Genomic DNA, 19,031 nt, shown 5'->3' with positions numbered 1-19,031 from the left:
AAAGTGAAATATTTATTGCCACCCAACAATATTTGGGAGGTCTCAGGTAGGACTTTAGTGTAGTAGGGATATTCCTCACATAACTCACTCCCGGTGAGAGGACGGACACTGGTGGTGATTGAAATTTATTTACCGAATGGCCACCTTAACTTTTGAATTCTCGTTCAATTTATTCATTTATTCTACTAATAATAAATATATATAAATGTATAAGATATGGAAAACACAACCACAACTTAAAACGACCGCTTGTTCATAATTTATTTATTATTTTATATAATTTATGAATATATATTTATTAATAAGTAAATAATATTTATTTAACCGATAAATTGGTTTTAATTAAACAGACATTTTTGAATATTAAAGTAGTTCTTCTAACTAATTCATCATTGCTTGGTTACTATAATTAATCAATATTTAACATTTATTTTTATAAAATGTAATTAAGATGTAGACGATTAGAATATTATAAATAATTTTAAATTAATACAAGTAATATATCACATTGTTACACAAATGGATGTGGTGTCATCAAATGTTGCGAATCCTGACAAACAACAACCGACCAAAGCTCATAAAGGTTATTTAAAAAGTTATAAAAAAACATTAGGACTTGACGAAGAAGACATCCGACTTTTAAAACTTTACGTATTTCACTAAAATATAACAAAACAGGAGATAAACACATACGACCAGCCAATAAAAGACTGCGACGATCAAATTCAGGAAAGCATCCAAAGAATCAACGAAATCTCCGGTTTTCCACCAAAAAATAACTCAAGGTGTCCGAGAAGCAGAAACCGGGTTGGCTCCTCCCCCTCTGTGGGATCTTTCTGGGGACAAACAAGTCCTTCGACGTACATTTCAGGACTAATTCTCCTTAGAAGAACAGCCATTGCAGGTGGCTCGTTGTTCCAAGATAATCGAGGGACCGAAGGACACTAAATATATAATTAATGTCAAACAATTTGCCAAATTTGTTGTCAGTTTGAGTCCACATGTTTCCCCTACGGACATTGAAGAAGGAATGAGAGTTGGGTGGGTTGTTTTAAATATAAATAAATAGGGTTGACCGCACTAAATACCAAATCCAGATCCCTCTGCCCCCCAAAATCGACCCGACTGTGACGATGATGGAGGTGGACGAAAAGCCGGACGTGACTTACAACGATGTGGGAGGTTGTAAAGAACAAATTGAAAGACTGAAGGAAGTGGTCGAAATGCCCTTATTGAATGTATGAATCACGTTTTGATGTGTAGCCTGATAAGTTTGTGACTCTTGGATTTGATCCTCCACGGGGGGTGTTGTTGTATGGTCCCCCAGGCACAGGGAAAACGTTGTGTGCCCGAGCTGTGGCCAACAGAACGGACGCCTGTTTTATAAGAGTGATTGGCTCGGAGTTGGTGCAGAAGTACGTGGGTGAGGGTGCGAGGATGATTCGGGAGATATTTGAGTTGGCCAGGACAAAAAGGCCAGTATTGTGTTTTTTGATGAGATTGATGCTGTGGGAGGTTATTTTTTGTGAGGAGGTCAGGGGCGAGATTTGATGACGGTGTGGGTGGGGACAATGAAGTGCAGAGGACAATGTTGGAGCTTATTACTCAGCTGGATGGGTTTTCTCCACGTGGAAATGTGAAAGTGCTTATGGCAACCAATCGGCCGGATACTCTTGATCCGGCACTCGTCCGTCCAGGAAGACTCGACAGGAAAATTGAGTTTGGTTTGCCTGATTTGGAGGTGTTGGTTGAATTGAATTATTTGTAGGGAAGAAAGTTTATTTTTGAGATTCATTCCCGCACGATGAGTGTAGATCGGTCGATTCGTTTTGGACTGTTGGCGAGACTGTGTCCCAACAGCACAGGTGCGGAGATTAGGAGTGTTTGTACTGAGGCCGGGATGTACGCCATTCGGGCTCGTAGGAAGATGGCTACGGAAAAGGATTTTATCGAGGCCATTAATAAAGTTATCAAGTGCAATGCAAAGTTCAGTGCGACGCCTCAATATTTATCTTACAATTAGTTTACATTAATTACTTTTTTTGGTCATTTCATTTTTGTTGTTTATTTTTTTCTAATCTGAAGATTATAGTGATTTGACTTATAATTTGCTTCGAACAAGATAATTTGAAAATAAAAAACACAAATTGAAAAATCAATCGAGTTTTATTTATAATTTGTCAGAAACCTGGAATGAAGTTAATGTTTCTATTTCTAGATCTTGTGGTTAAACTTAGTTGAGAATCTGACTCATTATTATTTTTATCATTCCACATAACTTCTTCGGACCCTCCTCAGAGAAGTCGGGATCACCTGATTAATTAGTTCTATGATTTTTGACGGTAATCTTGGTTATAATAATAACATAACTTCTTCCGGGGTCCCCAGTTTTTGAAAATTATTTTTAGAGAGTCGAAATTTTCATCACTTGACTGCAAAACGAAATATACAACTGAATCTATTAGTGAGATCCTAATAGTCCGATAGATTTTCTGAATAGGTCATTAAAATAAGAATCTTAAAAAAGATTTTTGAGGATTTTGGCAGCGGTCTTAAATATAAAAGAAAGCTCCGGACACAAAAAACGCTTTTCACAAAAGTGATGATAATTGTGTGTTTTAAAATGTTCTGTATTGAACGAAATATTACTCTTCTTAGGCAATAGTTTGCTTTATGTTTCAAATCAGCATAAAATTGAAGATTATCCTCTTCAAAATTCCGAAAAAACTATATTTATTTATCTTCTCCCTTGTAAGAAGCTTAATAAACACACGGCGAATCTTTAAAAAGACGGCCTGCACACAGAAACTAATAATTACAAGAAAAAAACAACCTTTCTAAATATTCTACAATCTTAAAATTGATGAAGCAGGATGGGTTGGACATATTTGGGATGAGGACTTAAAGAAGTTTGAGCAGCTTTTCCAATACCTGCAATAAAATAATTTATTTTCATTAGAAAATAAAAATTGGTTTTATTTTTTATTATATGTCACAGTCCGAATAAAATACGCTAGAAATTTAAAAAATTAGTCTGACATAATAAATATCTATTTTGAAGATGGAAAAACATATTTTTGAAAGAATGGGCTTAATTTGCGTTTTTTCTGTGAAGATGAAATCGAATTAAAGTGCGTTGAGGTGCAAAAATAAAAGTTAGGCGGAACATTACCACTTTGGGAGAGACCGGCTTTTTTCGAAATTAAGAAATCTCAATTATGGATTGAATAGAGAAGAAATCTCTAAGGTGATTTCGCTTTGTGCTTTCTGTCAAGTAATAACTCTTTTCAATAAATATTTTTGGTCTAAAAAATTATTGTATACGAAGCCTCCAATTACGCCAATCATTGCAAGGAGATGTAGAGACAGATACATTGCGGATTTAATTGACCTCAGAAGATATTCGACGATGAATGATGGCTGGGTATGATATGTTACTAAAATAGATTTTGGTAATTGTAAATTCTTTTTCCAAATATGTAATGCTTGAAATGTCGGTGACCAAATCTTCTGCTGAAATCGCAGATTTATTCCAAATAATTTTTTATTATGTCGGGCCTCCGCTACATAGTGATAATGGAAAGAAATTATTTTTAATAATAATTAAACATTTTGTATTTTATTCGGACTGTGATATTATATAATCGTAATAATTAATTAAATTCAACATAAAAATGCAATTTGTTGCATTTTCAAAAGCAAATCCCCTAAAAATTAAAAAATCAGAGTTTGGGGACCTTGATGGAGTGATTGAAAAAAAGGAAAAAGCATTACAATGACAACGGTCAAGTAGTGAACAAGGCGGATGGCGAAGTTTTTTTATAAGCCAGATAACTTAGTAACAAGAACAATTTATTAATCAATCATTTCATACACGTTTACGACTTATATGTAACGCAAATATATTTATTTAACAAAGTGCAAGACATTTTTTTTCTAATTTCATTCCAGAAGTGCAGGTTGATAATAAATTAAAGAAAATGTTTTCCAGATCGTGTCGACACGAGATTTAAATTATGTCTGGAGTATTTCAAACTACTTAAATCTTATTTCTTTGTTGAAATCCGGTTTGATTTACTATTTAAATATTTTAAAAATTAATCAATCATGTAATGTTATTATATAATAATTGACTATATAATGAATGTAACTTGGTTTATAATATACTAATACAAAAATATCTGATAATATTTCTCTCACAAGTAACATATTAATCAAAAAATAGTCAGCAAAAATAATAATACATTTACTTTTTTATTAGAAAAAGTGAGTAATAATCATTATTTTAATATAATCAAATTTCGAATTTTTATGAACAACTTTGTATTTACAGAAAATTATACCTTCCACTTTATCAACATCATTACTATTTTTTACTGCTTATTATGTCAGTTTTTCCAAAACAGCATCTTTTAAACAACAGAAACATTTCCAAACAAATCAACAATATGTCACAAGTAATATTACATTTGCTTCAAACACATCTAAAATAAACATTATTACATATATGATTCTTATTTACCATCGTTTATCTATCTCAGAATTTATCCTCTTGCTCAATGGCACGTGCTAAAAATTCATATGTCAAAAATAAAAAAATTGTCCTAATTTTTTGGTATATTGTCTACAATGATACAAAAAAAGAACACAAAAATAAGGTTTCATCTTTCCCTGTATATATTCCCTGTCCAAAAATCACCAAGTCCTCTCAAAAAAAAAAAAAACAAATAAGAGCATAATAATCAAACAAATTAGACATTTTTATCACGATTTGTTTGCCAAATAAAGATCCTGCTCATATTGACTTCCAGAATAGTCTTCTGGTCCTGAATATAGTTGAGTCGATCATCTAACTTGCAAATCTGTCTGAGTGCTTCCTTATAATTTTTGTCTAAAAATGCTTCTGCCTCATCCAACTCATATTCCATCAATATATTCGCCTGCATCCTTTATAACACATTTATACTCCCAGCAGTAAATACACACTCGATACTGATTCTATTCGAGCCTTTGAATATTTTTAACGACAGAAACATTTCCAAATTTTATAATGATTAAACAACAAACAAATCAACAATATGTCACAAATAATTACTTATCTATCATCGTTTATCTATATTACAGAATTTATCTTCTTGCTCTCCAAAAATTCCGAAATCGGAATCGCCCTCTTATAGAGTCATTGACTCTTTCCACTTCTCTATGAAGTCATACGCCATTCCGTCGGCGATACTCTGATCCACAACAGCAACACACTCACCAAAATAACAAAACAGTACACACCAATTAAAGGCAAGAACAAGAACGGAAACACAGCTTTTGTCGTCAATGACAATATCTTTTAGTGACGACTCCTCTTTGAAAGGCTGAACCACCTAACTGGATAATCTAACGAAGATGAGTACAGCCATTTTGAAGTCCGCCTGCCCCTTTTTTCCAGATGTCAATTTCGTCGTGAGCAACGACAATGCAGTCAAAGTTGACCTCTCTCCCGACAGAATCTTCAATTGTTTCCAGAAGTCTGGGAAGCGCCTCTCAACTCGTCTGCAGGCCCGCTCTTACCGTGAACTTTCGATTTCACGGATTTCTCTCCTGATCTCCATCTGAAGCCGGCTAATCCAGCTCTTCATAGACGTATTTTCCATAGTCTGGACAGCCGGGCTTGAACTTAATTTTATTTAACACCCGGTACGGAATCGTGGGATGTGACTGACCCTGCACTGAGTTCTGTTTGAAAAAACAACATCGTAACAGGCACGAGACAACCCCATCAATTTACATGCTTTTGTCAAAATGCGTCTTCTTTTGATCCTAATCTTATTCGAACAGTCCAATCCAGCCACTCTCATCACAGCAGGAATTTACTCAATCAGACAACACAATACCATTCTATGAATTGAACAAACCACCACTCCAAAATTGAAGTAAATCAATGTGGAATGAAGCAAACCGAGACTTTCGAGTACAACAGGCGACTGAGGATGTCCCAACATTCCAAACGTTTTTTTAACAGACTGTATATCATTGAACCCTATAAAGCAGTTTAGCTGTTTTTGGTAATAAAAAAGTATTAGATTTTGGTTTTTCTATTTTTTCTTCAATCTTACAACACAAAAATAGTGATTTACAGCTTGTATTATACAGTGCTGGTGGAAAAAAACCGGTTTTGCAGTTACTAAGTTTTTTTGGCAGATAGCATTCAATTTTCCAACTGAATTGAACTCTTTGGAGTTTATTAGATTTATAATTTTTTTGTTTATAAAAAATTTCATTAATCGTTTAAAATTTTGAAGATTTAAATTTTTGCGTGTGAATAAAAAACCGGTTTGATTTATTGAATGATATTTTATTTGTTGAATTTTAAGTTTTATAAGCAAATGTTAAATGCAATAATTAAAGGAAAGATCCTTGCTCTTTTTGAGTTAAATTGGACGATAAAAGATATCGCAAAACATCTAAATACATTAAAATCGACAATCAGAGATTTTTTCGAAAATTCAAAAAATATGGAACTGCTGATAGGATTTCTGATTCCGGACGTCATAAAAAGCTTCAGAAAACAGACATTAAAATCCTATTACATCTTATTGAGTGCGATCCGTAAAAATTTTTAACACGTTGAGAAATGAAATAAAACATTTAACTGGTAAGAGTGTCTGTAGAAAGACAATTGGAACTTATTTAAATTCAAATTTTCTCTTTGGAAGAGTATGTCAACGTAAACCGTTGCTTTCAAATAAAAACATAATAAAAAGATGTGAATTGTCAAAAATTTTTATTTGACAATGACGCATGGAAAACTATTATTTTCTCTGATGAAGCACCTTTTCAGATTTTTCATACTAAAAAAAGGCAATACTGTTATCGAAAAAAAATTTCATGTTATGAATTGAGCCATATAACACCGACAGTAAAATTTGGTGGAGGTAGTGTTATGGTTTGGGGCTGTATCTTCTATCAAGGAGTGGGCAATTTAGTTTTTGTTAATGGAACACTGAATTCCGCTAAACATATAAATGTAATAACGAATAATTTGTTTGTTTCGGCGCGAAAAATGGCACTAAATCAGTTCACTTTCCAACAAGACTTGGCTCCCTGTCATCAATCTGCGTTGACAACCAAGTTTTTGAAGAAAATAAAATTCCAATTCTTGATTGGGCTCCACAATCTCCAGACATGAACCCAATGGAACATGTTTGAAGCATGATGAAGCAAAAATATTCATTAGATCCTGCAAAAAACAAACTTGATCTCGAAGTCAAATTAATGAAAATTTGGAACGAATTGCCATCTGAAATATTTGGAAATTAATTGATAGTATGCCTAAAAGGTCATACGAGCTATTATTAATCGATGATACCACACAACATACTAACTGTTGATTTGTTAACTCTTTTTGTTAAAACCGGTTTTTATTCACATGATAAAATTCACATTTTTTAAATTTTTGCCGATTATTGAATTTTTTAAAGTAAAAAAAAATTATACATATAATCAACTTCAAGTGAAATAATTTCTTGTGGTGTCGTGTATGTCTGTTTTCACCAGTCTGCAAGCAAATCCTGAGGGCTCTCTTACAAAAGATATTAGAGATAACCAACAACTATTGGTAAGAAGCAAGTCTTCGGGGCTACATGATCCCCATGAAATTTGTGGAAACTCTCCTACCGAACATGTCTCACCCCATCTAATCCCTCTTAAATCGGTGATCGGTGAGGAACACTCTAACGACAAAGTCAAATGGATTTCTGGTGTTGTGGAGTCAGCGAAGAGACGATTTGGCAGAATTCCTCGCGGAGGATGGAGACTTATTGCCGAATGTTTCAACGTCCGCTTTCTCACTCAAAAGAGTGTCTCTGATGTGAAAAACTTACTGAATGTAAAGCCCTGCTCTAATGGCTGTGGCAGTCGAAATAATGTGGATACCTCAGATTACTTATTGCCAAAGACAGAAATCTCCATTTATGGTAAATGCAAGGAAGAGTTTAATCTCCAAATTCAGGAACTTAAATCAATCCCACGAAATGCGAGAATGCCCACAAAGAAGATTCCGTATAAATTGCTAAAGACTGATGTTCTTGTCGCAATTAATGCAGTGATTTCGAACTATATATTATCTTCTCCGCCTGCAAGCATAAATGAAATCACGGATATAATTTATGCCGGGCAATGCTCATATGAAAACATTACGAGGCAACCCCTAACAAAAAGCACATGGCTTGAGGATACGGAAAGAAAGATTTCCAAACTTAGAGAAAATCTAACTTTCGTTAATAAGTTTAATGGCCAGCAATCTAAAGACGAAAAAGAGAAGACACTGAACATTTTATGCTCGTTTGGATACAAAAAATCCAGAAAGGGAGAGCTGGCACGCGTATCTAGTCTTATTGAAGATAGAGTCAAAATTATGGAGAAAAAAATCTCAACCTATCGCTCCAGAAAGTCGTTTAGACAAGATAATTTCTGTTTTGAACTAAACAGGAGAAGATTCTATCGAAGACTGAACTGTGAAAACAAAGATTCTGATTGTCAAGTCCCAGAAGATAAGTGTCTATCTTTCTGGAAGGGCGTATGGAAGAAAGAGGAGAACCGTGCTCCTAAAGCTATTGTTGGTAAGCATATTACTGGAGCTGAACAGCTTCCAAGTGACGTGAAAACTGATTTTATCAAGAATGTTATCCAGTGTGTACCCAATTGGAAAGCCGCGGGTTGTGACGGAGTTTATGGATTTTTTATCAAAAAGTTCGAAGCTCTTCATGGCCATTTGTGCGATGAGATCCTTAAAATTGTGAACGGAGGCTATTCCCCTGCTGAGTGGTTTTACACAGGAGTAACATACCTCATTCCAAAAAATGAAAAGTGCCATTCCCCAAATGACTTAAGGCCGATTACCTGCATGCCTATATTGTACAAACTTGTCACTAAATGTGTGAATACAAAGCTTACAGACTATATCGAAGCGTTTAACCTTATCTCGGATAATCAGCTGGGAGCTAGAAGGCAATGCCAAGGCGCAAAGGAACAAGCACTAATAAACCAGTGTGTCAATAGTGAGTATGGAAATAACTTATTTGCAACGTGGATCGATGTCAGAAAGGCATTTGATTCTGTCAATCATGAATTCTTATGTCAAGTGCTTGATCAGTCTGGAATTCCGAATTGGATCACAAATTTTGTGAAAACTTTAATCAAAAATTGGAATGTCATTTTGACACTTAACAATAAGAGAATTGGAACTGTAAAATTGGAAAGAGGAATCTTACAAGGAGACTCACTCTCTCCACAACTCTTCACTCTGGTAATGGATCCGTTAAGTAGGAGCTTGAATATGAAGTTCCCGAAGGTGCGTATAGGTCAAAATGACCCGTTCACGGTTTCATATTCAACAAACCATTTGTTGTTTATTGACGACCTGAAAATAATTGCTGAGAAAGAAGACACCGTTCTAAAAATGATGGAAGATGTCGATGAATATTTTGATGCCGTTGGCCTCAAGAGGAACTCGGAAAAGTCTGCGACTAACCTGGACTATGTGAAAGATACAAAATGTCTGGATGGGTGTGCTGGGTATCGATACCTGGGAGTCTTGGAGGATAGAGGAAGTGATGTCAAGAAAATCGAGGTAATGAAAACAATTGCTCGAAACGTGAAAGAGAGAATCGAGAGTCTTGCAAAAACAAAGTTAAGTGCAGTAAACCTCTTTAAAGCGATAAACGAATATGCACTCTCTCTCTACAACTACTATATCGGATTGATCGACATTGAACCGAGTGAGTTTGATGCCATTGATTGGTAATTCGTCGCATTCTAACTACTTTACGAATCCATCTGAAGCCCGCTAATAAAGAAAGATTATATCTCGGCAGAAATGGTTTTGGAAGAGGCTTAATCTCAATTTCCAATAAGAGCGAATGCATCCTGCTCCAATTTCTCTCCGACCTTGAAAGAAAAGCCTCGTTGTGCCTCAGAAGAGCAGGAATCTTGCGGGTCTTGAGAGAAAAGAAAACACATATGACCACGATTGCAAGATTTCTCGCTCTCAAGTACAATCTGGAAGACCAATCAAAATTGGATGTAAACCTTATTAAGGAGTGCCAGAAGAAAAGACTAATGGACACCATTAAATCTAAGATGATACATTCAACGCTGTTTAAATGCATTCAGGAACCGAGTGCTGATATCGTGGAGTCCAATGTATGGCTAGCCAATGGGAACAATGGCCCAAAGGCCGAGGCACTATATTGCTTGGCCCAGGATCGCAATTTGTTTTTCGGAGAGGCAAAGCCTAATTGTAACCATTGCGGCTCGGCAAGAAAAACCGTGGATCACCTAGCTACTCGATGTAGCAGAATGCTTCACGGGTCATACATGCGAAGACACAATGAAATTGTCAGATGCATACATCTACACGTCTGTCGTCAGTACGGAATAAAGAAATGCAAGAAATTGAAAGCACACTCAGTCCAGTCGGTCGTGGAAAATAGTCGTGTTGAAATACGAGTAGACATGACGTTGCAGACCGACATTGAAGTTAAAAACAACAAGCCAGACATTTTCGTGCTTGATAAAATGAAAAATGAGATAACGATAATCGAAGTCGGGGTCACATCCCAGGACAGGTTAAAGCAAGTCGAAGTAGAGAAACTCCACAAGTATGATCTACTTGCTGGAGAATTGGCACAGATTCACAAGGCAAAAGTCACGATAGTCCCTGTCGTATTGACATGGGATGGGGTAGTGACCAAGTTCTATAAGTCCTACATGAAAAAGTTGAATATAGAGGTCCCGACTAAGGCGTACATTCAATCAGTGACAATCAAGAAAACCCTGGAGAGCATGGTCGTTGAATACAAACATGGCATGAAGGTCGACAACTACCAAATTGAGAAGGAAACGGATAGTCTTATCGCTAGAGGAGAAGAACTGGGAGTGTCAGTTGACTTGCCAGAGGAGTCTGCTTTCTTACTGCAATACGAAGAGGAGAGGTGTCAAGACATGACCGGTCAACGGAGTAGTTCCCCTAAGAGAAGAGAGAATATCAATTAATTTTTAATTTTCGTTTAATTTTTGTTTTTGTTTAAAAAAAAAAAAAAAATAATAATCAACTTCAAACTCTTTATTTCATTTGGAAAATTAATAGCTATAAGCTAAAAAAACTTAGTAACTGCAAAACCGGTTTTTTTCCACCAGCACTGTATATCATTCTCAGTACTTAAAATAAGCTTTTTTTCACAAGTTGAGTTACATAATAAAAGTAATCCGAAACTAAACTTCATGGACGGGAAGCCGACGCGATCGAGAAATAATTAGAGCGTACTATCGCGAGGGATATCCGCTTGAAAAACCATCTTGATTCGCGGGCGTCGCCTGTGAGAGCAGACATGCGGAAATAAGCTTTAAGTCAATAAAAAGAAAATGCTTAGTCAAAAAAAATAAACCCTTCAGCTATTCTTTTTCCATCGAGCAGAAAGATTCTCCTGATATTAAAATTGTGTCTAATTAAACTCCGGTACCTGAAGATATACCAAAAAGTTATTCATGTCGCTGGATTCTGTGAAAAGAATCCAGTTAAGAAGAATCGGTAACATTTTTCCCAGGAAGAGTATCAAATGAAAGTCTTTACAAGATGTGCAGTTCGCGGCCCATAAGCATTGATGTGGGGAAAAGCGGGGAAGGGCCCTTTAACACATTCTAAAAATGGATGAAAAAACACCGTGTAATATCTACTTCATAATAAAAGAGTTTACTGAATTCAGGGGAAGGCCTAAATATTAATCTAATAATTTGATTGTGTCCGAATCTGATATTTTCCAAGTAAAACAGTTGTCACAAGATCGCCTAGGTCAGGGGTCAGCAAATACTTTTGATGTTTTTATAAATTTAGACAAATTGAAGAGTCACTTTTTACCACTCTTACAATTCGAAATTCTGTTTTACAGTCAAATCTTTCTAATTTATCACCTTTATGATTTGCCACTCTTTTTTTACCAAAAATTTGAAATTCTGTTTTTTTCTTATGTTTTTCTATTTTACCATTTTTTATATTTTTACCACTTTTTTCAACCTTATTTAAAAATTCAAAAAACCCAGAAAATTCCAAAACTTTAATCATTTATTATTTTGTATATTCATATAACCAAACTTTGTGTATGAATTCAAATGAATTCAATTTACTGTTGCTAGATATAGACATAAAGTTAGACAGGAAAATATTATTGATTTTTGACAATTGTTTAAGTCATAAAATTAGTTATCACATTAAATTTATTGGAATATTGTTCTATGTTGTGAACGAAATTGATTCCCAAAGACATTCTGAATTTTTATTTATTCGCAGGTGAGACTTCTGGTTCCTTGAGTGAAAAGGCAATCAGCTTTGTTCAGGAGATTTGGTTCCGGATTTGATAGAGATAATAGAGGCTGATTCTTTTTCTATTCCCCAATACTGAATTCTATTCTATGGGTTGGGTTGGAACACCACAGGGGGACTACCTATCTCCAGTTTTATTCATCATATACCTGGAGTCTACTGAAAGCTCTCAGAACTATTTCTGGAGAATTAATGCCAATTGAAATTATATGACACAGACTTTGTGTCAGAAAAAGATCTTTAACTTGTTTATGAAAAAAATTCATAACGAATTTAAGAACTGGTCCCTGCACGTTAATGAAGAAGTTCGATTTGTCTGTTAATGTGGCAAGTGAGTTGTATTCACCCATAATGCAGAAACAACAACCCATCAATGTCATATTCTACTCATTATTGGCATGCTTATGCTGTACACTGACGGCACAGGTTTGGGGGGTGGAGTGCATCTTCGTGCGATGGATCTGGTCGAGAATGTGTCTCCGGCAGTCGATAGAATTAAATTAGCATTTCGGACTTGTCCTTCAAGCTTAGGCCCATGCTTGGGTTTTTTTATTTGGAAAATATTAGATTAGGGTTTATTTAAATGAAATTGACGATTGAATGTTAAATAATACTGTTCACAATAAAAGCAAAATTGTCGAATTTAGGATTCACAATTATATTACAAATAAAAAATGTATTGTCTTTTTTATTTGTGTTTTTGGATCTTTCTTTGATTTTTAATATGAAAGAATTAAAAATTGATTTATTTTGAAAATCCGGGTTTTAATGTTTAATTTAAATGTATTAGTAATTCATGTCGTTGTTTTGTATTGTTAATGTATTTCAAACAATTTTTCTAATACGTGAATTTTAGGTTGCTGATTAAAATGCACTAAATATTTTAGCGCATGTTTAAACAAGGCGAGTTTAATTTATATTACTTATTATGTCATTTTTGCAATTTATATTAAGTAAAAATTTCATTACTGATCGATCGAATCGAGGTTTTCTTTTGAAATTTCTATAAAATAAAAATAAATTGTTTAACTAAATCTCCAAAGAGGCTAATCCGATATTTGTTTTTATAATCTTTTTTTTATTAAATCGTTTATTCTCGAGAACACAAATGGTCACATCCATCCATAATTGTTCGATTTAATTCTTTTAATAGCCATTTTCTTACACACGTTTACATCCTGATTTTAACTGAGTCAAATTTAGTCAATTTAAATTTGATTAACTTTTTTGAAGTTTATTTACTGTCGGAACAAATTACTTGTTTTCTGACAAACATTTTATTTTTGATATCAAGTGAAAATTCAAATCACCGCCCACATAATTTTGGTTCTTATATTAAAATAAAAAAGCTCAAACATTATCTAGAAGAAATAGTTGATAAGATGCTAGCGCCTTACCAAAAGTAGCGTTAATGCCAGTTGTCAATTTAACACCACAGAAAGGTGGAATCTTCAATTATGATAAACAAATGAAATTCAGTCTCAAAAACCAAAAAAAGTGCAGATCCTGCAATACAGAAAAGTATCCAGGATGTAAATAATAAAAAACCAACTTACTTTTTGACAAACTCGAGAGAGACTCACCCCCAAAACCAGAACTAATCAGGATAATCTTTATAAATACCCTTCTCTCAGACAACGAGCACCAGCTGATTGGTTAACCAGCGTCATTAAGATGAATTTTTGAGTAATAAATAAACTAATCTTTCTGCAATTAGAAAAAACATATTCTGCCTAAATGAGTTCACAGTCTCAAAAATACCAATTTATAGTACAGAATCGAGAAAGTCCTAATAACTGTAACTCGTTAAAAAATAAGCCAATCAGGGATGGACTACTCTTAATAACGCGACCAAAAACAAACCAAAAATACTGATAAAATCTAATTCCGTTAATAACTACTAACTTGTGTATCTTGTTTTTAATATTACTCAACCAATTTGATAATCAAAAGTCATTCGAAAACACTTAGTATAATTTTAATCATTACGAAGTTTTAAAATTCGGGTACATTTTCATCCAGACACGAGTTCACTCAAAACAACAAAAATCTTAAAAATAAATAAAATCGACTAGAAGCAATATGACATTAAAACTGTGAAAGTTTCTTTTTTAAGCCCGGGTTTTTATTTATGAGAACTATCAGGTCAAAAACCACAGAAAAGCAATTTTTACTTCATGGACCAACAGAGTAGGCAATCTTGGAGACTCTTGAAATAATTCAGTTTAGTGTTTGACTAATAAAAGAAAGAGATAAAAAAACAATTTTTTTTCAAAGCAAATAACTAAAATTAAATTTTTGTGAATAATTTTTAATCAAATATTTAAAATAAAATTCCCTTATTCTTGTTGTGGTATGGAAAATTCAACAGAAGATTGCCTAAACAACTGTTTGGAGTCTGACCAGTCAAACAAAACTTCAGACAGCCAGACTAACCTCAAAATCACATCATTCAACTACAAATCACCCCTCAGTCGGGAAGATAGGCAATTAATTAATATCACATTTTAGTACTCGACATATTCTTGTAGACACACAAAACGACGGTTTATTTAATAAGATAATCTTTTAGACACAAATATGATACAAGTATGAGGGCACTAAGCATTTCTGTAGTCCCCAAAGCCCCTCTCCAGCTCAATATTCCGGGAGTTTGACCCTCTCCACATTCCTACTCCAGAAAATGGCGATCCTTTTATAGCTTCCAGCACAAACCTCAATTCGATAGAATTTCCCGCCATTTCTGACTTCCCGGAGCAGTCTCCTGAGGTGAATGTCCCTAAAAGGACTCTGGCAGACCAGCTTTTAGCACTGTATAAATCAACGACCCTTGAAATCATGGGTTTGGAGTTTTTTTGCCAAAAAATAGACAAATATGAGTCGGAGGTTGCGAAATGGCGAGAATCTGAGCTCAATTTGAAGAAAAACGTGGAATTTATGAAGAATGACTACACGGCACTGGAAGCCTCATTTCATAACCTCCACGACCGATTTGAGAAGGCTCGTGGTCTCCTGGTAGAGTCTGAGCAAGTTTGGGAGAGGGGTCTATTCGATAGGCTCGGTCAGAACTGGAGTCGACGAATGGCTTGTTGAACAAAGAAGTAGAAAAACTGACAGAAAAATATAATTTGTTGTTGGAGAAGGCGCAGAATAAGCTTGAGGAGTTAGGATGGGTGTATTATGGTTGTAGGGCTAATTCGGCTATTTGTGAAATGGGTAATCAACATAGCACTGATGTGGCTGCTGTCGAGGAAAATTATCGCAAGATTGAGATGAAGAATGCCTATTTGGTGAGTTGTCTCAATGCCAAGGTTTTCTGATTTTCAAATCTCAGGAAGCCGAGTTGGCCCAAATAAAGACAATTTTTAACCAATATATGACCTAAGTTCATTCTGTTTTAAATGCTTTTCTATAATTTGTTCATGTATCTTTAATGGAGAGTGGATAGCTTTTAAATACCCAAAGATTTAGTATAGAGTCGCGGATTTTATAATGAAATTACACAAAGAACAAAAAACTATATCAGAAGAGGGTTAGAACAAGTTTAATTTTAGTAAAATTAAAGAATGTAATTATTCGGTGTCGATTTTATTCGGACTGTGACATAATACAATGCTATTTTCATTTCCTACCAAAAATTCGAGTAGAACCAGAATAGACGTTTGATGTGAAGGATCTCTGATTTGTCTTATTTGTTTTTTAGATTTCTGCATTTTATGAAATTAAATTAATAATACAGTTTTTTTAACCAGATAAGCGCTTATTTTTTTAATAAAAGTGGCATTTCATGAATTTATCATTAATTGTTAATTAATTATCATATTTAACGGCTGTTTAAAATGATTGAATATCTGAAATAAATTTTTCATTATGAATGAAAAAAGAGAATAATTATTAATCTAACTAATTTTTTTGATTTTTGCTTTGATAAAATAGTTTGACTTGAATAAGACACAATTTCAATGGATAACTCTCAAATGCGTATTTAGTTGACTAAAATAAAACACAATTTCATTTAAGTATCTTGCTACTAATGGGAGAGTGGATAGTTTTTAAATGCCCATTCAGTTCACTTGAATGAGACAAAATTTGTCTATTTTGTTGACCAAAATGATACACAATTTCATTCAACTATCTTACTACTAATGGAAGAGGATAGCTCTCAATAAATGCCCATTTAGTTGACTAGAATAGCACACAAGTTGCCTATTTAGTTGACTTGAATGAGACACGATTTCATTTAAGTATTTTACTACTAATGGGAGAGGAGAGCTCTCAATAAATGCTTATATAGCTGACTTGATTGAGACACAATTTTATTCAACTATCTTGCTTTTCTATAATTCGTTATTCGTTCATGTATCTTTAATGGGAGAGTGGATAGCTCTCAATAAATGCCTATTCAGTTCACGTGAATGAGACAAATTTTGTCTATTCAGTTCACTTCGGACTCTCCTTCCTACTCTCGATTAGTCACAACTAATGGGAGAGGATATCTCTTATGCCTATTTAATTGACTAGAATGAGACACAATTTGTTTATTTTGTTACCGAATATACAAAAACTAATAAGGACGGTCATTGAACTCTCCCAGGTTGCTTTGATGACTGTCATCTACAACATTATAAACAATCCAAACAATAATCCCCACGAAACTGGCCATAGTTCATTCCATCTATCATATAAACACAAATAAATACACGAAGGACCAGAAAAGCGAGAACCAGATGGCCGACTGTAAACAGGAACCGGCCTCCGAGGAACCTCGAGTGGCTCAGTCCCCTCCAAACCAGGTATTTTCCCCACATATTTACAATTTTGCATATCACTGAGAATAGTCAGCACATCTGACTCTCCTTCCTCCTCTCGATTAGTCCCTCCATTGGCCACAAACTCAAGCTGAGATTGATCCCCAGGCTGATAACGCGTCCAGAACTTAATAGAATGGTCATTCGACCCAGAAACAAGCAAATGGCCGAGAGGATGCCACGACAGTGACCACACAGTACTGTCATGGGCGTCCTGCACCACCCCAATCTCCTTCTCAGTCCCCACCGACCAGTAGAAAATAGACCCATCATTCCCCCCACTCGCAAATACATCCCCATAAAGCGGATGCCACTCCAATACTACAACTCCCCCAATAAGGGTACCACTCACTTCCTTCTTGTGCCCCACAAATGACTGAATTGCCACACTCAGCTTCCTCGTATCAAATAATTTGATCGTCCTGTCCTCCGATCCCGACAGTAGTCGATTCCCGTCCACACTCCACCGGACATGAGTCACCCCTGCCTTATGCACGTGACTAAACCCTCCTATATATATTTCTACAGTGTCCTCAGACTAGTCTCAGTCCGGGGGTCCCAAAACTTGATTGGACGTTGGGAATCCCTACTTCCGGAGACGAGGAGCCCCATTTGAGGGTGCCAATCCACGGAGGACACATCCGCTCCGTGTTCTACACTCCCCTACTGAGAATACCACGGAATATCCTCTCTTCTCGACAGGATATGAAATCCCAGACCCTCACTGTCCCATCGTTGGAGGAGGAGGCGAATTTGACGTCGTTGGGGGAGAAGGACAGTGATCTGACTGACTCCTTGTGGGCCTGGAACATTTTTACGTTGTTCATGTTGGGCTGCCAGTATTTAAGGAAGCCCAGACTGTCCCCCGAGACCAGCCAGTTGTCGTTGTGACTCCACGCCATTGCCTGAATTGCCTCATCGTGGGCCTACTGCTTTAAAATATCACCAACTTGCAAAATTGTCTCGAAATTGAAAACCAGGCCATTCCAGAGGGTGAATTCTCCACTGGCCGAGCCTGTGGTCAATCTCCGGCCATCGGGAGTCCACTAGTCATATTTAGCCCACTGACCATGACAGTGTAGATTGGACACCTCTTCTTGTTGGTGGCTTGTTTGACAAATCGAGTGCACGTGACTGAGACTGCACTGGATAGAGAAGGGCAGGGCTTTCTTGTCTGGTTGTTTTATTTGTTTTTATTACTTGGAAGGCGTATAATTCGTTTGGTTGAATGCACTGCTTTCTTCGGCCAGGGAATTTTGAGATGTGTCTGTTTTGTACATAGTAGAGGGCAGAGGAGTTATAGTCGATTGTTTTACGGTATAATGACTTTCTTAAACGTTTTCCGTCGAAGGTCAGTTTTACGTTTGGCCGGGAAATGGAATCTTCTGTTATCATATTTTTGTTGTACCACTACGATTAATAAAATTGTTTTATTTATTTTTAATATATTTTATTACTTTTTAATATAATATTTACTTTTTACTAATACTTATAAAATTAAATTAACACTTTATTAAAATTTAAAATAAACAATTTTTCTTTATTTTAATGTAGTTATTTTTTACAATAAATAATATAAAGTTAAAAAATTTATATAAAAATTAAACAACTAAAATAAAATAAATATATCAATATTCATCAGATGATTCTTGTGGTGCCATCTATTATAGTCACAAAACAAGCTCACTCGAATACTACTGGGACGAACCTGAGACCTGATATACAAACTATCAACATGTGATGACTGTCCCCACCCAGTCCCATCAATATCTCTGTGTCCTGCATGATACACAGTCCCCGGAACAATCCTCCCAACTTCAACAAAGTCAACAGATTGACTGACTTAACCATTC

General features: G+C 35.3%; 2 protein-coding genes and 2 pseudogenes across 2 annotated transcripts; 3 read left to right on the top strand and 1 right to left on the bottom strand.

The window, feature by feature from the left end:
- Nucleotides 1-1,075: 1,075 nt before the first annotated feature.
- LOC115231864 lies at nt 1,076-2,033 on the top strand (annotated as a pseudogene).
- Nucleotides 2,034-7,531: 5,498 nt separating this feature from the next.
- LOC115231877 lies at nt 7,532-9,796 on the top strand. The gene has a single exon (XM_029801790.1). The coding sequence runs from the start codon at nt 7,532-7,534 to the stop codon at nt 9,794-9,796; it is 2,265 nt and encodes a 754-aa protein (XP_029657650.1).
- Nucleotides 9,797-10,011: 215 nt separating this feature from the next.
- On the top strand, nt 10,012-11,046 carry LOC115231876. The gene has a single exon (XM_029801789.1). It carries the CDS (start codon nt 10,012-10,014, stop codon nt 11,044-11,046), a length of 1,035 nt encoding a protein of 344 aa, XP_029657649.1.
- A 6,717-nt stretch (nt 11,047-17,763) lies between these two features.
- Nucleotides 17,764-18,573, bottom strand: LOC115231875 (annotated as a pseudogene).
- Between the last annotated feature and the right edge of the window lie 458 nt (nt 18,574-19,031).

This window comes from Octopus sinensis, unplaced genomic scaffold, assembly GCF_006345805.1.
Source record: "Octopus sinensis unplaced genomic scaffold, ASM634580v1 Contig18913, whole genome shotgun sequence".
Classification (NCBI taxonomy): domain Eukaryota; kingdom Metazoa; phylum Mollusca; class Cephalopoda; order Octopoda; family Octopodidae; genus Octopus; species Octopus sinensis.
This window is presented reverse-complemented; position numbering and strand designations above follow the sequence as displayed.

What these genes read in the sequence shown, in the direction of transcription:
- LOC115231876 (XM_029801789.1), top strand. Translation starts at nt 10,012, where the DNA reads ATGACCACGATTGCAAGATTTCTCGCTCTCAAGTACAATCTGGAAGAC.
- LOC115231877 (XM_029801790.1), top strand. Translation starts at nt 7,532, where the DNA reads ATGTCTGTTTTCACCAGTCTGCAAGCAAATCCTGAGGGCTCTCTTACA.